This window comes from Phyllostomus discolor, chromosome 5, assembly GCF_004126475.2.
Source record: "Phyllostomus discolor isolate MPI-MPIP mPhyDis1 chromosome 5, mPhyDis1.pri.v3, whole genome shotgun sequence".
NCBI classification, from domain to species: Eukaryota; Metazoa; Chordata; class Mammalia; order Chiroptera; family Phyllostomidae; genus Phyllostomus; species Phyllostomus discolor.
The window spans coordinates 82,150,121-82,177,147 of NC_040907.2; the positions used below are offsets into that span (position 1 = coordinate 82,150,121).

Consider the following 27,027-nt stretch of genomic DNA (forward strand, 5'->3'; position numbering starts at 1 on the left):
AACTCATGGTGTCTCTGAGGCCTAGTATCTGTGTACAACCAGGCAAATGCTCATCATTTGAGGGCCTCTCGGCGATGAGCATGCGTTCACACTCACATTATGAGTAGCTAGGTAACTGCTTCCCTTAACCCGATTCTTTGCTGGTTTATGTAAAGATTTGGGAAGTGAATGAAACCATAACTCTTGATTAATATCTGATACCAATTCACTAATTATCATCAGCATATAACTGCTACATATTCTACATTATTTCTATTTTGCCTAAAAGTGGTCAAATTTAGACATCAAGTGATTTTTTTAAAATTTGCCCAGACCACATGAAGTGAATGATTCTCTGACCAAAATGAATTCCATTTGGTTGCAGCTAGGCAAAATCTGGGAAGCAAATCAAAATAAATTAAAACTGAAAAATGTATTTAAAGATAATGGCAGTATTTTTGTTTCACCTTCCCTAATTCTCCCCCTCCCCCTTTTTTTTGTATGAAGGCCTTTTAGAAGTGGGATGGGTTGGACTAGGTCAGCACTGTCGAAGGTTCTGAACCCTGCATGCATGTGATGAAGGCACTGGCCACATGAACACTTCTGGAAGGCTGTGGTTATCTAACACAGAGGTCCAGAGTAACCATTAACTCTCAACTGTGAGCCAGAGAAATCAGACGTCCAGTTTGGAAATTAATAGCAATTTAATGGACAAACAAAACATTGTAGTAAATAAAACATTGAAACATTGTCCTTTTCTTCATTCAACAGCATAAAGAGTTTTTTGTTGTCATACATTAAAACTTTTTACAACCAAGCCAACTTACTAGCAACAAAAAAGACTATCACAATACACAGAAAGATACAAGTTTAAAACTGCAGACATTACACAAATAAGCAAAATGCATAGTACCCATGTCTAGAGCTTTCCAGAAGTCTCACTGTATACCTAATTTATATGACGTTATATCTCTAATATCAAATTTAACATCATTTTTGTTCAGACAAAATGAACATTTCTTTAAAAAACCTTATAAATATATAAATCCAAACCACAAAATGTTTCCTAACTGTGTATTTACTCTAAGTACAAACAGACTTTTGGAAATTGCATTCACAATGCTATTTAATGTAGATTTTATGAAATCAGAAGTGTATTTAGCTGGGTCTTGAGGCTTAAATTCATTGGACCACATCCCACATATACTTTTCTGTCATACTTATCTTGGGCATATATATTCTCAAAGGTAATAGTTATGTAATTAAAATCAAACTACTATTCTAGAAATAGGTGTCAATTTTTCTTGAATAAGGATATTGGAACTGGTCCACCACAACTATATCACACAACAAATGTTTCATCACAAACAAACTAAAGTTGTCTGAGTAATGTCCCCTTCTAAGAGTAATAAAGATTTTAATGTTTATCATTGGTAATGGGTTTTAGAGACTAATAAGCTTTTTGTTCTCTAGTTTCTGTGGACATTCTATCCCCTCAAACCTAAAAAATGGTAAATAATTTCCTCTCATAAATATATACAATTCAACTTCCTCTACATCATGAAAACAGCTTATAATTTTATTTGAAAAAGTTGTGTAAGAACTTGAATCCATTCTAAAATGGCCTCTGCCACCTTCATTTTACTTCCTTAAAGGGTCTTTTCAAGCAGGGCACCAGCTTTCTGGGTTTCTTGCCCATCCTTTTGCCTTGTATATTCCAACAGTCTTGCACAGATGCCTAAACCATCATTTTTTTAGTTAACTCAGTAGAGTAAAGCAAAATATTGAGGTTCTCAGCATGTCAAGCTGTGAACCAGAACATCTCATTCATTGTTTCTGGGTTTCCACTGTCACATTTATCCCCAAATTGTTGTAGGGCGGAGTTAAATAAGTCCACAACAGAATTTAAAGTACAATGGGAAAACCAAGACCCTCATAAACTTATAGTAACTAATTTAAATGAAACATCTTTCAGGATAGGGGTGGAACTAATGGAACAATGTGGTTTTAAGAAAAAACGGAACTAAAATGTTTAAAGACACAAATGAAGATTTGCAGGAGCAATGCCTGCTCCATGAGAATTTCAGAGAAGACAGGGGAGAGAGAAAAATAAATACGGGGGGAGGGTGTGTCTCAAAGACAAGTGACCACCCTGTCATAAAGTTTATTGTGATGCAAATGGCTCAATGCTTTTAATTTTCTTTAGTATTGTGGCAAAACAGATATTTAATTAAAACCACGGAAGGGAATGATGCTGAGTTTCCTCTTGACAAGGGAGCAAGTGCGCAGGAAACAAGCACCTCAGCTGGAGCAGCAGCCCCCAGAGAGCAGCATCAACGGAAGAGAAGACAGCCGCAGGGGATGGGGCACTCCAAGGGCAGAGCCCAGTGGGCAGTGCACACTTTTCAAATGGACGTGTCTTGGAAACGCTCTCCTCTCATGTTCACCCCCCATCAGAGATTACCCGTGATGATGAGAAGAGGAATCGGTACATTCCTAACCTTCCACAAAGACCTTGGCTGCAGTCGAACACAACCCCTCTCAGTGTCTGTCTTGCAGGGCTGAGTGAAATCCTACCCTTTCTCTGAGAAGCCTCATTTAGCTTACATATTTTTGCTTCTTTGCTAAATGAAGTGAACATTTGTACTTCCAGAATACAGGAAAACCGACTATGTCAACATTTGATGGAAAATGGACCACAGACATATGGCCAATGGCTTAGTTAATGTCATGAACACTAATCATAGAGACCAGAAAAGAAAATAAATGAATTGCCTAACTTGAAACATGGCAATGTGTGTCAAATTTCTTAGTTTGCATATTGATTAAGAAGGTGCCATACAGTCTAGAAATTCATGACACACACACTGGCAAAAACCATATACCATCAGAATAACAAGGCTCGAAGGGACGAGGCTAACAAAGACGACCCCCAGGGTGACCTTCTTAGAAACCAGCAAGTAGATCCCTAGGGGCAAAGAGCTGAAGTAGAGCAGACCTAGCAACCAAACCAACACCCGGATGGATGTCTGAAACAGCAGGGAGGTACAGTTCCACACAGTCCAGTTGTGTGACACAGTGGTAACAGAGTCAAAACTTGTAGGCCTGTAGAATTCTACCACAGGAGTAGAGCTCAGAGACGGGGAGCTCTCTCTCTGCACCTCCATGATGGTTATAACCAGACAGTTGGAGGAAGTGTGAGAAGGACTGACGAGAGAGGCCAGCCTCTTGGGGGTCAACAGCAGCTCAGTGGGGTTGTCTGGCAGGCACTTCTTGCCTTTGCCTCCACAAGTCAAGTTCACAAGGATGTTGTTGTCATCAGGAAGACTACTAACTTCATCGTCTGGCAGGCATGTCTCAAACCTGCAGAAAGGACAGACGATGACACCTTGAGGGGAGTCCCCGAAGTCTATGATCTTATAGAGGCATTTGGCACAAACCCTGTGACAACACTCCAGCACTTTGGGTTTCCTCTGTTTCAGATTGTATCGATTATAGCAGATCTTACACTCGAGCTCATCGGAGACCTGGGACTCCACGGCGTCTTCTGGTGGTTGACTAGCCATCTTGAAGTATTTGCACAATCTTTGGCCAGACGTGTCTTGCTGAAGAATGAGTTTGATTAAGGTGTCCCTCTGAATATCACATCATCCAAATCAGGCTGGGATGTGAAAAGGCAGGAAAAGCAGTGACAGAAGCAAGAAATCTTCCAGGCATTTTCAGCTTCCACACATAATGCTCTGTCTCGAACACATATCTGAAAAAGTCACATGGGGGTCTGCAAAGGAAAAAAGAGATTCTAATATAGTAAAAAGTTCTACTGGAAAGCGCTTTATGGAATTTTCCAAGCTTCAATGATCAGAAGCAGAAAACTTAACAGGTTAAATCCCCTTCATCTTTTCACATATTTCTGCCCATAGGACAGAAAAGTGTTATCTCCATGCTTAGCTTTTCAGCCCATAAATATGACAGTAAAGAAGGAATTAAGGGTCTTAACAGTGTAAAACACACTCCAGGGCACTGTGAGGATAGCTAGACACAGTGATTTTCTCTCTGACAGTTGTAACAAATTCTGGCCTCTCTGAAAATAGAATGGGACACATGTCAGAAATAGATACATTTGTCATCAAATTCAATTCAATACAGATGGATTCTGGTGTTTATACCAGTTGTCTAAGTACTCTCAATAGGGCTTAGGAACACACAAGAGAAGTTTTAAGGATAAATGCTTAACAGTGTTTTCAGAAAGTACTTTGACATGACAGAGATGACAGCATATTAATTATTGTAGACTGTTTTCGCCTTCCCAGAGTGATCTGTTATAAATGCCGCTACCATTTGGTATTCAATTTCAAACTTTGTGTTTCAATGCTAGTCCTAAAAACCATAGTTTTACATATACATTCACTCAAGGAAGAATGAAGCCTATGACACCTGACATAAGCATTATAAACAAGTCTAATTTTCAAGAAAGAGTATATGCACCATAACACATACACAGTCATATCTGCAAACACAAAGAACCAGTCATGCATGGGTGAAGACATACTCAAGGTTTACCCATCTGCCTACTGTATTTCATGTAAACTCTCTTTCTATTGTGAGCAGAAAGCATACTATCAACTGTCCTTAATGTTGGCCTTTAGTTGCTATTACTGGCTTTGGACAAATGATCGAAGGTTGATTTCAAATGCACAGTTAGTTGTCAATTATTAGTACTAATGGAAGAGAGAAACAATATGGGAAGTATCCAAATAATTTTTTTAAAGATTTTATTTATTTATTTTTAGAGAGGGAAGGGAGGGAGAAAGAGAGAGAGAGAGAAACATCAATGTGCGGTTGCTGGGGGCCACGGCCTGCAACCTAGGCATGTGCCCTGACTGGGAATCGAACCTGCGACACTTATCCAAATAATTTTTTATTTTGCTTTTATAGATGTGATTTTGGTAGTGGATTTGTCTTAAATTATGTTTTGATCAGAAAAATATCAAAATATATTTGTATTTCAGAGCACACCCCAAACAATAACAGCAGAAGGCTGCCATAATCTCAAGAAATAGAGTGCAACTATTCTAGAATTTAAAATTTTCTATGGATCATACTGCCTTAGCAGAGAAGAGGCAGTGGGTAGGTAAACTTGGACAATTTCCAAAATCATGAATAACTGGTAAATGAATATATATTACCTTTCTTTTTATTCATGACTTTAACTAAATTTTTAATTGACCATATAATACAAGAATGTATATTATAATGGATACCAGTAGCAACATTCTTGGTGGGAAAAGGAAGTTAATCAATAAATAGAACCTGACATCAGCCAAAAAGTGAATGCAGGATTTTTTTAAGTTTTACTATATATAAATGCATGTATTTCAAAATTGCTACCATAAGCCAATTACCATGTATCCACTCTTAAACACAAAAAAGGTATACAAACACAAGCATTATCCTTGTATCCTTGTATTCTTGTATCCTTTTTCCTTCTGTGTGGCCTAAATATTTTCATTTCTGATCCTGATCCAGTTCAGAATACATGTGCCTATGTCATTGCAAAGTGTGACTTTATCTTGCCCACAAAGCTGGCTTCTTATTCTCCTGTGGGATGAACATCTCCAGGATGACAGTCAAGGACAAGAAGGTGTTCTGTCACTATCACCACATCCAGTCCTAGCTGCCATCACAGAATGGTCCCTGTCCTGGGCAGGCCATTGGTGACCTACTTACTGGACAGTTCCCATTCATTCAGTCCTCCTGGTGGCCACACAGAGACTAAGGCCCACCCAGGCTGAACATGTTACATTCTCTTCAAAGCTGCCTTCCCACTCAGTCTCATGTCCTCTAAATTACAGGCCTACTGAGGTGGATAGTTAACAGAATTCGCAGCAGTGATTGATTGCCCCTATTGCCATCGAAAGAACTGATGTGTGTGAAGTTGTATGAAAAAGAAAAAAAAGTATGTCAATGTATACACAACAGAGAATACTAGTCAATGAGGATAAATAAGCAAAATTACATCTAAAAACACAGACAGCCAGAAAATACATAAACACCAATAAAAGGCTTTTGTATAATAAAATTAGACACCTATCTTATGTCACTCAACTTACAAAAGTTAACTTGAAATAAACTAAAGACTTAAATGTAAACCTCCTAAAAGAAAACACAGGGAAAAAGCTCTCTGACATGCGTCTTGGCAATGACTTTTTGGATATGATGCCTAAAGCACAAGCAACAAAACCAAAAAAAAAGTGGGACTCCATCAAACTAAACAGCTTCTGCACAGCAACGGAATGATCAGCAAAATAAAAAGATAACTTATGGGAAGGGAAAAATATTTGTAAATCATTTATCTTGATCAGGGGTAATAATCCAAACTACATAAAAAACTCATACCACTCAATAGCGAAAAACAAAACAAAACAAAAAAATAACAAATAATCCAATATTGAAATGGGCAAAGGACCTGAATAGACATTTCTCCAAAGAAGATTCTCATATGAATGGTCAACAGGTACATGAAAATCAGGTGCTCAACATCACTAATCATAAAATGCAAATCAAAACCACAATGAGGTATCACCTCATGCCTATTGGAGGGCCATGATTAAAAAGCCAAGAGACGACAAATGCTGGTGAGGACACAGAGCAAAGGGCGCTGCTGTGCACTGGTGGTAGGAATGTAAACTGGTGCAGCTGCTGTGGAAAACAGTATGGAGGTTCCTCAAAACGTTAAAAGTATAACTACCACATGATCCAGCAATCCCACTTCTGGGTACTTATCCAAAGGAAATGAATACACAATGTCAAAGAGATATATGTACTCCAAGGTTCATAGCAGCATTATTTACAATAGCCAAGACATGGAAACAACTTAAGTGTCCATCAGTGGGTGAATAATAGATAAAAATGTGACATATACACACAGACACACATACATACACACAATGGAATATTACGCAGCCATAAAAAGGAATTCCTGTCATTTTTAGCAATATGGATGGGCTTTTAAGGCATTATGCTAAAGTGAAACACGTCTGGCACATGTTTGATCTCAAATGTGGAATCTAAAAAAAAAACAATCACACAGAAAGAGATCTAAAGATTAGATTTCTGGGGGGTGGGGAGATGGGGAATTGAATGAAGGTTGTCAAAAAGTACAAACTTCCAGTTATAAGATAAATAAATACCAGGGACAACATGATGACTACAGTTGACACTGCTGTATGGTATATTTGAAAGTTGTTAAGAGAGTAAAGCCTACAAGTTCTCATCACAAGGAAAAATGTTTGTTCCTTTTTTTGTATCTATATGACATGATTGATGTTGACCAAACTTACTGTGATCATTTCACAATATATGTAAATAAAGTCATTAACACTGTCCACCTTAAATTTACAGTGTTGTCGGGCTGGGAACCAAAGTGTCCCAGGTTCAATTTCCAGCCAGGGTACATTCCTGGGTTGCAGGCCATAACCCCCAGCAACCGCACATTGATGTCTCTCTCTCTCTCTTTCTCCCTCCCTTCCCTCTCTAAAAAAAAAATAAATGAATAAAATCTAAAAAAAAAAGTACAGTGTTGTATGTCAACTGTATCTCAATAAAACTGGGAAAAATAAAAACTTTAAAAAGGCTTATATGTATGTGAGAATACATTATATTGTCAGCTGTGCACATTCATACTTTCTGTACCAAGCCTCCAACCATTAGAAGAACAGCAGGAATGTTTTATGTTGGGCCTGCCACAATTTCTACTTTATAATTCAGTGAACATAAATAATTTGCTTAGATGATATTAAACTATTACCTGAAACAATGCTTTCCTTCTTCATAGAAATGCTTTATTAGACCTTGAATATGTTAAGATATAGTGTATATAATCATAATGTTATACTCATAAAAATTCACATTGAGGGCTTCTTGGTAACACACAAAGAAAACATGAAATGTTCAAATATACAATTAAAAAGACACCTATTTTAATTCTAAAGACAATTCCAGCAAACCCACGCCATCAGCCTGAAATACTTCATCAAGCCCTGACCCTCAGAGGGTCACTTCCGGGCAGGGCTGGTAGGTCCTGACAGCCTTGAGCTCTGGTCACATCACTGGGAATGCAGCCAGCACAAGTGCACCTTCCCAGAACAACATGAAACAGCCTGGGGATTGCCCATCTTGGGAAGCTGGGGTACCAACTGCTAGAATTCTCAATAAATACTTTATCTGTCTCATTATGACTCTAAGGTCCCTCTACAAACTCCAATAATAACCTAAAACCTATCACTTTATAGGGTTATGATCCGTCACAGCTGTTATTTTGTCCTCCGGCCTGTTCCCACTCTACCTTCACTCTGTGACTGTGGACAACAGTGATGGTGTTGGGTGAAAGAAGCTGGGCCTTAAAGAGCACATACTGTATGATTTCACTTCTAGCAAGCTCACAAAATAGGCAAAAGTAAGCTGTAGTAGGCATGCAAATTTGATGGTAAACTAAACAGAAAAGCCAGGAAGTGACTGGCATGAGTCAGGACAGCAGACACCTTTGAGGGGACTGTGTGTTGGGGAAGAGCAAGTGTGCAGAGGGTGTGCAGAGGGCCTGAAAGCTTCTGTGTCTCACCTGGGTACTGCTTGTAATGAGTGTTCACTCTGTGCTTCACCTTCAGGCAGTGTATTTTTCTGTACTAGTGTTGAAAAGAGTTTGTGCTAAATACTTTAACTATTTTGATGGCCCTTAAAATTCTGCCAAAGGATATTTTAATCAACTTATTTTCTTCCTTTATGATGTATAAGCTTCTTAATTTTTCACAAAATCAAAATGTTAGTCATTTATTTATCATCTAAATATCTAAACATTATTATAAATCAATCTTAAAATAGGCGAAATCTTTAAGATGAGCAAGTATGGAGCACTCTTCGATAAAAACAACTGCTAAAAGAATGTCTCAACAGGTACAGGGCATGGAGTCTGACATACTAAAACTGCCCTAGAAATAAATATGTGTAATTACAAAAGGTGATAAATATGTTATCTAACCTTATACTGGTAATTATTTTACAATATATGTGTGTATCAAATCATCATGTTATCTTAAACTTACGTAATGTCAAGTATGTCTCAATAAAGCTGGCAGAAAAATCCTGGCTGGTGTGGCTCAGTGGATCTAACACTGGCCTGAGAACCAAGCGGTCGCTGGTTTGATTCCCAGCCAGGGCACATGCCTGGGTTGCAGGCCGAGCCCCCCAGTAGGGGGAGTGCAAGAGGCAACCACACATTGATGTTTCTCTCCCTCTCTCCCACCTTTCCCCTCTGTCTAAAAATAAATAAGTAAAATCTTTTTTTAAAAAGCTGGAAAAAGAAATACAAAAGGTTGTCTTTAATTAGAAAAATATGTCACATTCAAATATATGAAGCTAATATTGCTTATTAATCACTTGTCTTTAACTCTATCATAAATCATCTGGGGTAAGAATATACAAAAGGATGATTACCTACCATAATTCTCATAAATCAACATAAACTATTGCACAAATGAGTATTTTCACTGCCCTAAATGTACAGTACTGACTAGTTGACTCAAATCCACGTTTTCCACAACTCAATTCCCTTTATGTTGAAGATGCAAACTTGGCTTGTACAGTGCCTCCAGTGGACATCTGTTGTTTTGTCTACCTAGGATCTCTTTTTCTCCGTTACATCATCTTGCTCCCTTCCCAACTGCCACTGCTTTTTTTTTCTCTTCATTGGAGGACATGCTTATACATTAATGAGAGAGGGAAGAAGGGGGAAAGGGAGAGAAACATTGATCAGTTGCCTCTTGCACACACCCTGACCAGGAATTGAACCTGTGACCTTTCAGTGTACCCGACATCACTCAACCAACTGAACCACACAGGCCAGGGTACCACTGCTTCTTTGGGGAGGTTCTCCACTCACTCAAATTACATGACTGTGGTTGGGCTGCATCCCCTAATTGCTATACTGTATCTCCCTTCTCTCCCAAGGTGTGGATTTGTGATCCAGGCCCCACTAATTGCAGTACTCAGTTAACCTCCTGCCCACAGGGATCGGTCCGGGTGGGCGGGCATGTGACTCAAACCAGGCCTGTCAAAACTCCTTCCTGGGACTTTTCTTTTTGAAGCTGAGGTTGGAGGAACATGGGAGAAACACAGAACCAGGGGGAAAAAAAAAGATGTATCAAGGAACTACCGTACCATCCAGAGGGAAAATAAGAGAAAAAAAGCCAAAAATAAAAAGAGAAGTAGAAACAGGAGGCAGAGATGCAGACAGCAGCAAAAGACAGACACCTAATGAGAGATGAACTGGGGTTCTGGATCTAATTGTGTGTGAAGGCTCCTGTGGGCTAATAAATCTCCTTTTTTTGCTTATGCAACTCTTTTCATTGGAGTTTTGCTATTTAACAACAAAAAAGAGCCATGATACAATTACCATTTAGAGAATTTACTGCACTATTAGATCAAGGTTCTCACTTAGTAGTACTATGGAAATGATGAACAATGGAATAAAACAAGCCAGAGCCAATAGGAATTCTTTACTTTCAAAAATTCATTTGAACATGCGTGGGTGTACACGCACGTGCCCACACATATACGCACAAATGTATATACAAAAGTGGTCATACATACTGTTGTTTCTTTATTAATGGTCTGTGTGTGTGTGTGTGTTGTATTTTGTTTGTTTTAATTTCCCCTTGGCACTGTCCTCCACCCTTATCATCCTGAATGCCACCCCTTTCCCCAGGAAGCCATATTAACTACCTGGTATATTTTCTTACATTCATACTTCCATGTACATGTTTATCCTAGTACACATAATTGTTAAGACACACATAAGCATGTTTTTTCCATGTTTTTTCTAACCACTATATCATACCCAATTTTTTGTACCTTGCTTTTCCCATTCAATAATGGCTCATAAAAAACTTTCAAATCAACTGATAGAGCCCTAAGTTCCTTTATAAATGACTGCATAATATTTCACCATTTGGATATATTGTGATATAGCCAACATTCCTCTCCTGGTGAACATTTGTTTATATCCACTTACCCTCTACACATTACTGCAGAACACAACCTTGTAATACATATCCTTACCTACAGGTGCTTTTATTTCTTGAAGAGAACAAGGAATGGAATTCCTGGGTCAATCAGATATTACTTCTAACATATGTTGCTGGATTGCTTCCCAGTAGACTATAATGCATACTGCAACCCCCTAAGAGCAACAGGCACATCATCATTTGAGTCTGAATATCTTATTTGTTTGCCTTCTGGATTTGCTCTTCTCTGAACTACATCTTCATATTTTTTGCTTATTTTCTATTGGGTTGTTTGGCATTTCTAATCAATTTATAAATACTCTTTGCCATTATAAATACTAAATTCTGCCCTCTGTATTGCAAATGCTTCCTCCAAAATTTACTTTTATTGGCTTTGCTTAATAACCTTTGGAATACAAAATATTTTACTTTTTGTAGTGATATGTTTAGCTTCTGAGTCTCTAATCTTAGTTAATACTGCTCTTAAAATTATACACGTTATTTTCTTACAAAATTTGTCTTTATTTTTTAATTTTATTTTAATTGTTGTTCAAGTACAGTTATGTGCCTTTTACTCCCATCCCAGCCCACCCCCGCAGTCCTCCCCACTTCCCTCCCATTTCCACGCCCCCTAGTTTTTGTCCATGTGTCCTTTATACTTGTTCCTGCAAACTCTTTCCCTTTTCCCCTGAAATTCCCTCTCCTCTGGTCAATGTCAGCCTGTTCTCTATTTCAGTGTCTTTGGCTGTATTTTGCTTGTTTGTTTTGTTGTTTAGGTTCCTGTTAAAGGTGAGATCATATGGTATTTGTTTTTCACCACCTGGTTTATTTCACTTAGCATAATGCTTTCCAGTTCCATCTATACTGTCGCAAAGGGCAGGAGCTCCTTCTTTCTTTCTGCTGCATAAAATTCCATTGGGTAAATGTACCTCAGTTTTTTGATACATTCATTTACTGATGGGCATCTAGGTTGCTTCCAACACTTAGCTATTGTAAATTGTGCTGCTATGAACACTGGGGTGCACAGGTTCTTTTGGCTTGGTATTTTAGGGTTCTTAGGATATAATCCTAGCAGTGGAATTGCTGGGTCAAAAGGCAGATCCATTTTTAGTTTTCTGAGAAAATTCCATACTGTTTTCCGTAGTGGTTGTACCAGTCTGCAATCCCACCAACAGTGCACTAGGGTCCCCTTTTCTCCACAGCCTCTCCAACATTTGTTGGTTTTTTTTGTTTGTTTGTTTGTTTTTTTGCTTTGTTTATGATGGCCATTCTGGCTGGTGTGAAGTGGCATCTCATTGTGGTTTTAATTGCATCTCTCTGATAGCTAGCGACACTGAGCATCTTTTCATGTGTCTCTGGATCCTCTGTATGTCCTCCTTGGAGAAGTGTCTGCTCAAGTCCTTTGCTCATTTTTTAATTGGGTTGCTTTTCTTCTTAGAGTGGAGTCATGTAAGTTCTTCATATATTTTGGAGATTAAACCCTTGTCTGAAGTATCATTAGCAAATGTTCTCCCATACACTTGGTTCTCTTTTTATTTTAATACTGTTTTCTTTAGCCGTGCAGAAGCTTTTTATTTTGATGAGATTCCATTTGTTTATTCTTTCTTTTATGTCCCTTGCTTTAGGGAACACATCAGTGAAAATGTTGCTGCGTGAAACATCTAAGATTCTCCTGCCTATGTTCTCCTCTAGGACTTCAATGGTGTCATGGCTTATATTTAAATCTTTTATCCACCTTGAATTTATTTCTGTGTATGGTGTAAGTTGGTGCTCGAGTTTCATTTTTTTGCATGTAGCTGTCCCGTTCTCCCAACACCATTTGTGGAAGAGGCTATTTTTATTCCATTTTATGTTGCTGCCCTCTTTGTCGAATATTAATTGACTGTAGAGACTTGAGTTTATTTCTAGGCTCTCTGTTCTGTTCCACTGGTCCATGTGCCTGTTTTTATGCCAGTACAGGCTGTTTTGATTACAGTGGCCTTGTAGTACAGTCTGGTATCAGATATTGTGATCTCTCCTACTGTCTTGCTTTATTTTTTATTTTATTTTTATATATGGCATAAGATAGGATTCTAATTCTATTTTCTTCTAGACTAACAACGATTTGTGTCAATCCTGTTTGTTATAGTGTATAATTCATTATTTTCTGATTAAAATATAATATTCATCACACATTAAAATCTTATGTGTTCTGAGATCCATTTCAGGTTTTCTACTATATTCCAGTGATTGATTTATCTAGCCATCTGCCTGGACCATAATAATTTGAATACCATGGCTTTTTAGTATATTCTGGTACCTAGTAAGTTGTCCCTTAGTAGTCTTTTTTATCAACTCATTCAACTCTATTGTCTACAACATTCCAGATGCAGTCGCAGGTGCTAAGGATGCAACAGTGTGCAAAAATCCCTCCCCTCATGGAGTTTACACACAGTGGTTTTTGCAGGGGGTGGGAAGGAGCAGTGGGGAAATTCATTTCTCAGCTATTAGTGGAACTTAACCTTCTGTTATAAACTTTCAGATCATTTTATCAAATTGAAAAAAATGTTGGGATTGGAACTGGAATGGCATCAAATGTATTCATCAATATTAAGACTTCCAATCCAAGGACATGGTATGTCTCACTTGTTCAAATCTAATAAGACATTCATTTTCTCCATGTTTCATGACCTTCTTTTCAATTTATTCTTTAGTATTTTTACATTTTTCACTATTATGTATTTCCTGCTTTTCATTTCTAAGGGCCTATTGCTATTATAGGGTGGGAAGGTGATTTTATTTTCAACCCAGCCACTTACCGAATTCTTATTCATTTTAATAGGTTTTACTGGGAGCTCCTTGGATTTGGAAGGTAAACAATCATATAATTAGGAACAGAGAAATAGTTTAACTTTGTCTTTTCCAATATTATTTCCAGCTATTTCATTTTTCTTATCTTACTGAATCACTAGAAACTCTTAAAAATGTTAAATAGTAATTCCCACAAGAATATAAGGCCCACAAGTAACAACTTTTTGTCCTTTTTGTCACAACTCTTTATTCCTCGGAACATAGAACAGTATGCTGGCCCAATATAAGTAGAGACAATATATTTGTTAAATGAATGTGCATAATGATAGCAAGGCTGTTTGATTCTGGTTATTACCATATTCTACCATGTATAATGCGTACCCACGTTTTTGGCTCCAACTTTCAGGAAAAAAATAATTTGTTTTAATTTTTTAATTAAAATTTTATTAATTTATATTAGATACTTGTTTTTTGTATTATAAAGGAATTTTAATTATTTATTTTTGAACATATATGGTACCAAAAAATGTTATATAACAAATAATTACCAAACACAAGAAGAGATAAAAGATATTTCAGGTACTATCCATGTACAATGAGCATCCTTATTTTTCCCTCAAAAATTTGGACAGAAAAGTAGACTTTACACATGGCAAAATACAGTAACTGTAATTTTATTGTGTTATGCTATTTAGGATGACACTCACTGTTGATTTTGGTAAGTAGTCTATTATACTAAAAGTAGTTTCTTTCCATTCATTTTGTTCTTTTGTTTAATTGATTATACTATTACAGTTGTCCCAATTTTCCCTTTCATTTTGTTCTTACTTTTTAAGTACTTTTTACTAGTAGTGCCTATACATTTTATTAAATGCTTTTTCAGCAACTACTGAGGTGACAATATGATTTTCTATCTTTAATTTGAGGAATCATACTGATAGGTTTTCACTTTTGTGTTCTTGGAATAAATCCTACCTGGACATCCTTGAGGCCTCAAATACACCGATGGGTTCTATCTGCCAATATTTTATATAGAACTGTTGCCTCTACAGCCAACATTAAACTGGTTTCCATACTTGTTTTGTACTCTACTGAGTTTTGTAGTTAAATGTATGTTTTTTTTTCACACATGAATTAGTACCGTTTCATAATCTTCTGGAACAGTTGAAGTAATGATACAATTATTTGTTTTTTAAAGGTTAGATGAAACTTGGCTATAACTCCCATGGCCTGATCCCACTGCCTTTTTAAATAGTAGATTTTTATTCACTTTTACAATCTATACAAATTTTCCACTTCTTCCTGAATCAAATTTGGATACTTACATTGGGCAAAGAAATAATCCATGCCATCTGGTTCTTCAAATTCTTTGCTATAGAGTTGAAAGCAGTTAACTTTGCTATCTTCTTTGAATCACTCCTACATCTCTGATTATGTCCTTTTCCTCATTTCTACTTGTGTAAATTTTTTATTCTTTCTGAATTGTCTAATCAGACACATACATCTTACTCTCCTTTATTCTTTCAAAGAAACAGCCATATTTTTGGCCATCTGCCTTTTTTAAATACATTTTATTGATTATGCTATTACAGTTGTCCCATTTTATTTCTCCCTTTTATTTCCCCTCTGCCCTGCACCCCTCCTCCCACCAGCATTCCTCCACCCCTTAGTTCATGTCCATGGGTTGTACATATAAGTTTTTTGGTTTCTCCATTTTCTATACTATTCTTAACCTACCCCTGTTTATTTTGTACCTACTATTTATGCTTTTTATTCCCTGTTCCCTTTCCCCCATTTTCCCCCCCCTCCCCCAGTGATAACCCTCCATGTGATCTCCATTTCTGTGATTCTGTTCCTGTTCTAGTTGTTTGCTTAGTTTGCTTTGGGGGTTATTTTTTCTTTTAGGTTCAATTGCTGATAGTTGTGAGTTTGTTGCCATTTTACTGTTTATAGTTTTGATCATCTTTTTCTTAGATAAGCCCCTTTAACATTTCATATAAGGGTTTGGCGATGATGAACTGCTTTAACTTGACCTTATCTGGGAAGCACTTTATCTACCCTTCCATTCTAAATAACAGCTTTGCTGGATAGAGTCATCTTGGATGTAGGTCTCTGCCTTTCTGGACTGAATATTTCTTTCCAGCCCTTCTTGCCTGTAAGGTCTCTTATGAGAAATCAGCTGATAGCCTAATGGACACTCCTTTATAGGTCACTCTCTTCTTTTCTCTTGCTGCTTTTAAGATTCTCTCCTTATCTTTAATCTTGGATAATGTAATTATGATGTGCCTTGATGTGTGCTCCCCAGGGTCCAACTTCTCTGGGACTCTCTGGGCTTCCTGGACTTCCTGGAAGTCTATTTCCTCTGCCAGATTGAGGAAGTTTTCTTTCATTCTTTTTTCAAATAACTTTTCCATTTTTTTTCTCTTACACTTCTCGTCTGGCACTCCTATGATTCAGATATTAGCATATTTAAAGTTTTCCCACAGCATCCTAAGCCTCTCCTCATTTGTTTGAGTTCTTGTTTCTTCATTCTGTTTTGGGTGAATGTTTATTTCTTCTTTCTGGTCCAAATTGTTGGTTTGAGTCCCAGTTTCCTTCCCATCACTGTTGGTTCCCTATACATTTTCCTTTATTTCACTTTTCATAGCCTTTACTTTTTCCTCTATTTTGCCACCATACTCAACCATTTGTGTGGGCATACTGATTACCAGTGTTTCAACTCTGCATCTGATAGGTTGGCTATCTCTTCGTCATTTAGTTCTATTTTTGGAGCTTTGATCTATTCTTTTATTTGGGTCATTTTTTCTTGTCTCAGCATGCCTATTATGTATTAAGGGGTAGAGACTTAGGTATTTGCCAAGGTGGGCAACCCACGTTGCTGCTTTGTGGTGCTGTATGTGGGAGAAGTGTCCCAGAGGGAACATGCTACTTGCTCAGCTCTCTGCCAGCTTTCAGTCACTTCCCCCGCTATGCATAAGCAATTTGGGCCCTTCTGGTGCTGATTCCTAGGTGGGTGAGTTTGTGTATGTTCTAGGACCCCATGGGTCTCTCCAGTTAATTCTCCTGTGAGGCTGAGAGTATCTCCCACCACCGCAACCCCCAATGGTTTTTAGAGTCAGCAGTTTTGAGGCTTTATTTCCCTATGCTGGAAACGTGGGGTGTGCAATCCACTTTGTTCCCCAGTTGTTCCTCCTGGTTTATCTGCACACAAATGTGGGACCACCCAGTCCACCAGACACCCCCTCACTGCCTAGTCCTCCAGCCATTTCCTTGCTGCATGTCTTCTCCATGCCGGCTATCCGTCTCTGCCCCTCCTACCAATCTGAATGATTGCTTCTTCTTTAACTCCTTGGTTGTCGGACTTCATACAGTTCCATATTCTGGCAGTTCTGTTATTTTTTGTTTTTAAATTTGTTGTTGACCTTTTGATTGTTCAAGGATGCAAAGTGTATCTACCTATGCCTCCATCTTGGCTGGAAGTCAGAACCAGCTATTGTTTGTATTTATCTTTTCTATATTTTTTTGTTTCATTAACTTCAGCTTTTGTCTTTACTCTCTCTTTCTAATGTATCTTAGCTTGTTTTGTCACTTTTTTCTCATTTCAAAATGAGTGTACTTTGTCTTTATTCTTAAATAATGAAAATATCAAAAGACTGCAAAATTTCTACTAACTACAGCTTTAACTCATCCCATAGCTTTTGGAATAAATTGTGCTCCTTTTGGTGACTTCTAGATACCCTGTAAATTGATTTTTGTTTCTGCTTTTGATACAAAAGTTATAAAGAATATTTTTAAATTTCCAAATAATAAAGTTTCTCTTTTATTACCTTCTGTTATTTATTTTTAATATTAGTGGATTCTGATCAGAAAACCAAATCTGTAAAAAATCTCTTTTCCTTTAAATTCCTTAAGGTCTTCTTGGTGTTCCGATATATGATCCAGTTTTGTAAAAAATCCATAAAAGAATATTCTGTATTCAAGGGATGTAGGTTTCTAACATAACAGTAAATCTGTTCTCTTCTGACAAGGAAATGGCAGCTTGGCTATGCATGTGAGTTTCAGGCTGCTGGATGTTTGTCTCCACGGTCTTCAGAATTTACTCCATCATCTCTAGCTTCTTGGGTCACACATGAGAAATCTACTGCAAGTCTAATATTTCTTAATGGTAGGTAGCTTATTCTCTCCGCCTGGAAGCTTCTAAGATTTTGCTTTTAAGTCTTAAGAGTTTAAGATCATTTCTAATATATACAGAGATGCATTTTTTCATAAACTTTGCCTGGAATTTGGTGAACCATTTGAATTTATAGACTGGTCTTAATTTTTAAGCTCAGAAAAACTTTATGTTACTTTAATTATTGCCTTTCCTCCATCTGTTTCTTTTTCTCCTCTGGCTCTCCTGTTATTCACATATTTCCTAGATCTATCTTCTCAGACTCTATCCCTTTATATTTTTGTTCTGTGCTTTCAGCTTCTTCCACTTGACTGACAAAGCTACTAATTCAAGTCTCGAGAATGTTCACCACCTCCTTCAATTTATTTACTAAAACATTTGACTGGAAGATCATGCATGTCATCTCCAGGAAGTCTTTTTGTGCTGTATTTAAATCCCCTTATGTGTTCTTACTATTTTTTGTCAGGTTGTCATCTGTCTCCAGCTGCCCCTCTGTCTGTTCTATCTGTTCTCATGGACTATCCTCTCTTTGGCTGTAGTGCCATTATATCTTTTTGTTATATTACTGGGGTTCAGGTATTAGAGGGCCCACATGACTGCAGTTCTATGTGTGGTGGGAGCACAACAGTCTCTGCTCCTGTGATCTAACAGTACGACAGCAGGCAGGCACCAGGGCTCTGCCAAGGCACCAGGAGCGAAGACATTCTGCTCCAGAGTCTCTCCAGCACTCTCCCAGCCTCCGAGACAGGGAGGGCTCAGCCCAAGTGTCCATATTCTCACTGGTCTATAACAGGACATGGATACACATACACAAGCACGCACTCATTCAGATACAAAGGGGGGGGTGATTTTTAATTTTCCTCCCAGGACTCCCCTGACTTCTAGGTCAAACTCTTTATAGTATCTAATGCATTCTGATCCTTCCCCAGGACTCATCAGATACTAATGTTCAGTGCCATAAACTTGATACAAAAGAGTACAAGAACCCATTTACTTTTCCTTTGGCTATCTTACCTAAATAATATTTTTCAAGTCCTATATTTTAATTCACAGAGTTGTATTAGCACTTACAACTTTTATCAAAAAGCCATTATATAAAAATTCTTCATATGTTTCTATTTCAAAATGTGTGTATATGTACACACACACACACACACAGAGTAAGGCTCAGACTGTTTTGGGTCTCTCTGCTTGAGTCTTAGGCTGTTTTGGTTCTCCTTCACCACCTTTTGTGATATAACTCTTTTATTTCCATTTTAAATTTATTACCAGACCATTTTACCTAAATATCCTTTGCCCTTCCCACACCACATACAGTAGACTGTTTGTAAATATGGCTGCAATAACTCCCCACAGTCCTATATGGCCTTTGAAATATGATTTTCCATCCATCCCTTCAATAGGTGGAGGAATCTGCTTTCCCAGCCCTTAAATCAAGGCTGGCCTTGTGACGTAATTTGACTAATAAAATAAAATTGAAGTGACTTTCTGGCAGTTCTGAACCCTCACTGCAGGGAATCTTATAGCTTGTGCTCCTGCTCTCTGGAACCTGTGTGAAGAAGCCTAGGTTAGCTTCCCTGAAGATGAGAAAGGGAAGAGACAGAGGCAGAGAGAGAGAGAAAAAGGGAGGAGGGAGGGATGGAGGGAAGAAGGGAAAAGCCCTACAAACACCAGCACCAACACCATGTGAGTGAGACCATCACAGACCAACCAGCCTTGCTTGAATCACCAAGTGACTTCAGCCATTTCAATGAATGACCTGAAGACAGACCAGCTGAAGAATCACCCCTACTCAGCCCAGAAGAAAATGCTGATCCACAGAAGCATGAGCAAATAAAATTGCTGTTGTTTTAAGCCACTACATTTTAATGGTGGTTTGTTTTGTGACAATAGATAAACACTGTATCAGGTTAAACTACCCCTTTCCAACCTAATCTAAAGTTCATCTCTGTCTAAATAAATTATTTTCTTCATTTATCAATGGCTATCATTCCTACCCAGAAGATTTTATGTACTGTGAAGCTGCCTAGCCTTGCAGTTCTTGTGATTTTTGTTTGTGTTAGAATATTCTTCTGTATATAATTTCTATCATTTCTATTATGGTAATGTCTGCTAATTAAGAGAGTTTCTCTAAGGTGTTCAAAATTTTTAGGAATACTTCTGGTCAAGATGGAGTTGTAGGTAAACACAGCTTGTCTCCTCACACAACCACAGCAAAAATCACAACTCAACTACAAAACAACTATCCCTCAGAACCATCAGAAAATCAAGCTGTATGCAAGTCCAACAACCAGGATACTAAAGAAATCGCATTCGTCCAAATGGGTAGGAGTGGTGCAGACACAGAGACAGGGACATGTTGAATGGGCAATCCCACACCTATGTGTAGTCAATAAAAATCAGGAGGGAAACCTCAGGAGTGAGGGATCCCACCCCCACCCCAGGCCACCCAGCACAGGGTTCCAATGCCAGGAAGATAGGTCCCCATAAATTTTGGCTGTGAAAACCAGTGGGGGTAGAGATGGCAGAAAAAACTGTAGGACTCTCAGGTGTGGCCTCATAAAAAGCCTGCAACAGATATAACACTTATGCAGACTCATTCCTTCTGAGCTCCAGCACTGGGGCAGCAACTGGAAGGGCACCCGTGGCATATGGGGAGAAACTGAAGTGTCTGGCATCAGGGGGAATGCTAGGGACAGCTTTCTCCCAGACAAAACTCCAGAGGCCAGGCAGCAGCAACAGTTCCCTTTCTGAGCCCTCCCCCACACAAAGCCACAAAGCCCAACACCATATTTAGACTCCATCTGGTTCACTCGGGTTGCCCCGCCAAGGCAATTACCAAAGACTCCACCCTAAGCAACTTACCAATGCATTTTTCTACAATAGGCTACGCTATTAAGATAAGGAGTCAAGGCTGCTCTACCTAATACATAGAAATGAACCCAGCCCTGGCTGGCGTAGCTCAGTGGATTGAGCACAGGCTGCGAACCAAAGTGTCACAGGTTCGATTCCCAGTCAGGGTACATGTCTGGGTTGCAGGCCATGACCCCCAGCAACGACACATTAATGTTTCTCTCTCTCTCTTTCTCCCTCCCTTCCCTCTCTAAAAAATAAATAAATAAAACCTTTAAAAATTGTTAAAAAAAAAAAAAGAAATGAACCCAGGGAGGCTACCAGAATGAGGGGACAAATATGGTCCAAATGAGAGAACAGAACAAAAAGAACTAAACAAAATGAAGATAAGCAATCTGTCAGATGCAGAATTCTAAACACTGGTTATTAGGACTCTCAAGGAACTCATTGGGTACTTCAACAGCATAAAAAAGACAAAGGGAGAAATGAAGGTTATACTATGTGAAATAAAGAAAAATTTACAGGAAATCAACCATGAAGGGAAGGAAGCCAAGAATCAAATCAATAATTTGCAAGGAAGAGAAAAACATTCTATCAGAACGGCAATAAGAAAAAAATAATCCAAAAGAACAAGGACAGGCTAAGGAGCCTCTGGGACAACTTCAAGAGGTCCAACATTCAAATCATAGGGGTGCCAGAAGGAGAAGAAAAAGACCAAGAAATTGAAAACTTATTTGAAAAAATAATAAAGGAAAACTTCCCTAATTTGGTAAAGGAAATAGACATATAAGTCCAGGAAGCACAGAGAGTTCCAAACAAGATGGATGCAAAGAGGACCATGCCAAGACACATCATATTAAAATGGCAAAGGTTAAAGATAGAAAAAGAATCTTAAAAGCAGCGAGAGAAAAGCAGATAGTTACCTACAGGGGAGTTACCATAAGACTGTCAGCTGATTTCTCAAAGGAAACTTTGCAGACTAGAAGTGATTAGGAAGATATATTCAAAGTGATGAAAAGCAAGGACCTACATACAGCGTAGATTACTCTATCCAGCAAAGCTATCATTTAGAATTGAAGGGCAGATAATGTGTTTCCCAAAGAAGGTAAAGCTAAAGGAATTCATCATCACCAAGCCATTATTATATGAAATGTTAAAGGGACTTATTTAAGCATAAGAAGAAGACCAAAACTATGAACATTAAAATGGCAATAAATTCACAACTATCAACAATTGTATCTAAAAGCAAACTAATCAAATAAGCTTGGAAGCAGAATCATGGATATGGGGATCATTTGGAGGGTTATCAATTGGGAGGAATGGGGGAAAAGGTGCAGGGATTAAGAAGTACAAATTGGTAGGTACAGAATAGGTGGGGATGTTAAGAATAGTATAGGAAATGGAATAGCCAAAGAATTTGTACACATGACACATGGACATGAACTAAGGGGAGGACTGCCAGAGGTAATGGGGGTTACTAAGTAGAGGGGGGCAAAGAGGAAAATTGAAACAACTGCAATAGCATAATCAATAAAATATATATTTTTAAAGATTTTATTTATTTATTTTTAGAGAGGAGAAAGAGAGGGAGAGAAATGTTATATGGTTGCCTCTCATGTGCCCTGCTCTGGGGAACCTGTCCTACAAGACAGGCATGTGCCCTGATTGGGAATGGAACCAGCAACCCTTTGCTTCACAGTCCGGTGCTCAATCCTTTGAGCCACACCAGCCAGAGCAATAAAATATATTTAAAAAAATTTTTTTTAGAAACACTGCATACCTTCACAATAGTGAAGGGCAATATAATTCTATATAATTCCAATTTTATAAATGTGTAAATGCCCACAGAAGGTAAGCATTTTTTTCCAAGATTACATAAGAAGTCAGGACAAAGGGAGGTCAAGAACTAAACTGCCACTGTAATCCTGTTTTTTGCCTGTCCAGGGCTCTATCCTGTGTACCACTACTGTCAATACAACTTAATTTCAGATGTGTCAGGGTAAGTTTAGTTCCTTCAAAGTGTGTCTCACACAGGTTTCATTGAGCCTGAATAGTGCTCACAGAGTCCATCAACCATTTCACTTTGGCATTAAAAGGACAGGTTATATTTTACCCTTATGAAACAGCAACAGCTGCCAAGTTTCAATTCCCATTACCTGGGTCTTCTTCCCATTCTGGAAAATAAAAATTATTAACATAGCTCTCTACATGATGGGACAATATATATTAAAGTGCTCTCTAAGAAAAAATGGATACAAATTAAGGAATACCATTTTCATTCTCTGTGGTTACTGTTTTTAGAGATAATTCTAAAGGTTTGCTTCTATCTTTAATTTTTTAGTGCAAAATGGAACATCACTCTCCAAACATTTTTATTTCTTGATCATCAATTTTTACGATGTCCTAAATTCTTTGACTAATAACTCTCCTAAAATGTATGAGAGGATCTGGCATCTCTACCATCATTCTTCTTTGTGAATAATCAAGGCAGGACATTGGTTTTTAAGCTCAGCTATTGATAAATGACACACACTTGCCCTATCTCTAATGCCGAGTCTCTCGTTCACAAAATCCTCTGCTCCAAATCTTAGTCTTTATGACAGCTGAGTCTCAAATTGAGCTTAAACCATACATGTGGCATATCCCCTCAAGAAAGTCATTTTTCCATCCAAAGATTTGTAAGTTGGTTTCCAGTGAGAGTGTGAAAAACTTACATTACTGTTAATAATTACTAGTCACCAATAATATGCTGATCTTAGTCCCAATTACCATAGCTCTCCCTTAGAGAACATTAACAATATTTGAAATTTTGTATAGTGTGATAATCTCAGAATTCAGGTTTTTGCTATGGCTTTTCATTAAAAATAATCCTTCTTAGTGTAAAAAAAAAGGGCTCTAATTTAAAAAAACCTAAAATAATAGGCTCAACAGCTGCCAAGTACTCATTTTAAAGTACTAACAGCTGACTCTAAATGAATTTAACCTTTAACACCAATAACCCTTAATGGTTGCTTGGCAGTGCATTGAGTGCCTACAAGAAAACTTCCCTCAAAGATTAAATCTCTTAAATTACCACTCCTCCAAGACCAAGCAATTTCATTTGGTGGGGAATCATAGTTGTTAATTAGAATACAGTCAAGTTATTGATCTAGAATTCTGGGCTACTGAATTTGGATGAGAGGCCACTATTATATGAGTATATGGAGGAAGGAGTTATCATGCATCTTTTGACAGGAGTTTTCATTTCAAACCAATGAGTATCCAGCAAGGAAGGAGAAAAAGCGGGTACTCCTCACCCTATGTATAGTTATCCACATCTGCAACCCAGGGCCCTGGATGTGTAGGCAGGAACCTGGCTATCACTTGCAGGAAGTCTGAAATGGAAGCACATAGAAGCTGGAATCAGGAGACCCAGAGCTGGGGCCTGGCTCTGACATGACGATTACGTGTCCTGGACTAAAAAATAACACCTGCTTCACAAGACTGTTGCAACAATTTGATGAAATCATACAGGGGTGTGTGTGTGTGTGTGTGTGTGTACCTATATATATACATATTGCATAAACAAGCACTATATGGATGCTATTAGAAATTTAGAAAAATATACCCATTGATTTTTTAAAAGTACATCAGCATTCTAAACTGGTAGTAACTATTATAATATGCATTGAGCACAGTATCAAAAGGTACAGATTTTTTTGTCCATAGATAGAGCCCAGACCAAATTAAGCATAATCTACCAATTTTGCAAAACATCATAATCTCCACTACCTGATGAATTAAAATGGAAATTTTATTATTTTTTCTTGCTAATTGTACCTCTATGGAGCACTAACAGCTAATGCACAAGGAGAGACCCCCAAAAAACTGAAATTTATGTATAAAAGTTGTATATTTATTCTTTCATGTTTAAACCTCAGTCACCTTCAAAGTACTTTCCATTTGATGCAATACACCTATTGAGATGTTTTATCCACTGCTCAAAACAGTTTTGAGCTTGTAGATTTTGGTACTTTTAGTAGCTTCTGCTGAATTTTGTTTCACCTCTTCCACATGGACAAAATGTTTCCCTTTGAGGACTTTTTTTCATAGGGCGAAACAAACAACAAAAATGTTGCTCAGGGCAACATTGGGTGACTAGGGAAGGTGGGTCATAGAGGTCATACCTTTTTTGGTCAAAACTGCTGAACACTCAGCAGAAGTGTGGGCAAGCGCATTCACAAATTACCTATCATGAAATGGGTAAATATATTGAAAGAGTCTTCAAAAAAAATCACAGAAGCCAAATGCAGCCTTTCACAATGCCAGTTGATACACTGATACAGATGGGTTCCTAGAACACTCACTGGTTGTTTGGTTGGTTGGTTGGTTGGTTGGTTGGTTGGTTTTGGTGGGGTACCACTGCATATAAGTCTTGTAAGTTTATATTGTTTTCCTGGTATCTTATTCTTTACTTGGAAGGAGATCAAGGGTTAATAGAAATACAGGCTGCAAATTACATCATTAAAAGTGACGGAGTCCTTTCTCAGTAGACGAATCTCTTTCCTACTAATTTCTTCCTCCATAATTTCCGTTGGCCAAAGCTTAATAAAACTGTAACCGTATCAAAAAAGAATAAAATTTCTAAAGAAACTAACACAGGTGCTTTACACTTTTTCTACAATTTCAAAATTAGGTGGAAGTAGGTTAATTATTTTGAGGCCAATTTCACTAAATAAAACTAACAGTACACACACACACTCACACACGCTCCAATGTTCCCTCTTCTTCCAAACCAATATAACCACTTTTTGGTTGGGGGGAGGTCAAAAAGTACATGATATACCCCAAAATCCACGACTAAAATCACAAACCTTCAATATATTTTTACCAGTATATTGCTAATTGATAGGAAAGTCATGTTTGGCTTCTACAGAAATTCACTTAAAAGAGCAACAGTTGGATTTTAATTCTTGATAGACTCCTGATGTAACCCTCTTTTGATCTCTTTCATTTAATCATTCAAAAAGTATTTACTTAAGGCCTTTGCTGGTATGTGTCAGGCTATGAGCTAGATGCTGGGGATACAAAGGTAAATCAGATGAGATTTCTAATAGCAGAAGCTGAGTATGAAGGTAAAAGAATCCTTTCCTGCCCTCACCCAATTTCTCCTCCCAGGGCTTTCTACCCAATGGCAACACCCTTCCTCCTGAAACCCTCTCTTCTCATCACTTCCGTGCTGTCACACTTTTCCAGGTCTCTTCCTGACCACTCTTTCTCAGTGTTCACTGCCAGCTCCTCTTCCATCAAATCTCTAAATGCTGGGGCGCTCTAGCCCTTAGTCTGGAACCACTGCTCCTTCTCTGTTGGCACTCTTGCCCATGGACTCTCATTTACTCCAACAGCTTTAAATACCACCTGACAACTCCCCCAGCTCTGTGTGTGCAGCTCACACCTCTCCTCTGCATTCCAGACTGCCTACTGGATACCACCATTTGTATTCTTCTAATTTACCTTAAGTCTAATTTCAAATTTACCTGAAGTCTAAGACATGTCTTAATTCTCACCTCTAACCTCACCCAACATGTTTTCCCCGTCATGACAAAGGCACCACCATTCTCTCAGTTTTTCAGGTCAAAACCTAGGAGTCATCCACACTGTGTCCCACTCCTCATACCTGATCCACTGGCAATTCCAGTCATTTCTGCCTCCAAAATGCATCTCCAGTCTTCCAACATCTGGCCTTCGACCCTGTCCATTGCAAAACTGCCTCCTAACCTATCTTACTGCTTCTAATCTTGCCCCACTACCAAATATTTTGTTTCCCACAGCCAAAAATGGTTTCTAAAAACAAAAATGAGAATACATCATTGTTTAATAGTTTTCCATTACATAGAGATTAAAATTCAAACTCCATACAGCAAGGTACTGTACAATCTGGCCCCTTCCACCCTTCTACTACCATCTTGAACCACTGTCCATGTCACCTTCCCATCACAGAGGCCTTTACTAAGTTCCATAAACAGTCCAAACTCCTTCCTGCTTTAGGTTGTTTGCTCGATATGAAATATCCTTACAGAGCACATTCCTTCTCATAGATCTCAATTTCAATATAAAATCCTCAAGCAGGTTCTCCCCAATTACTTTACTTTTAAAATCCTTTAACATTTATTTTCAGTTACAGCACCTTTCTACTTT

The 27,027-nt window shown here is 38.1% G+C and overlaps 1 protein-coding gene across 5 annotated transcripts in view; it reads right to left on the reverse strand.

Moving 5' to 3' along the window:
• Positions 1 to 664: 664 nt before the first annotated feature.
• Positions 665 to 27,027, reverse strand: part of RNF182 (ring finger protein 182) — a 65,739-nt gene continuing 39,376 nt past the window's right edge. For 3 of the 5 annotated variants that reach the window (XM_036026488.1, XM_036026486.1, XM_036026487.1), the window contains exon 2: positions 665 to 3,757. In XM_036026488.1, the coding sequence (XP_035882381.1) occupies positions 2,805 to 3,545 (741 nt within the window). In that variant the 5' untranslated portion in view covers positions 3,546 to 3,757 and the 3' untranslated portion in view covers positions 665 to 2,804. Of the gene's footprint in view, positions 3,758 to 24,146; positions 24,225 to 27,027 lie in introns of all 5 variants that reach the window. The other 2 variants (XM_036026485.1, XM_036026484.1) reach the window with 1 other exon arrangement.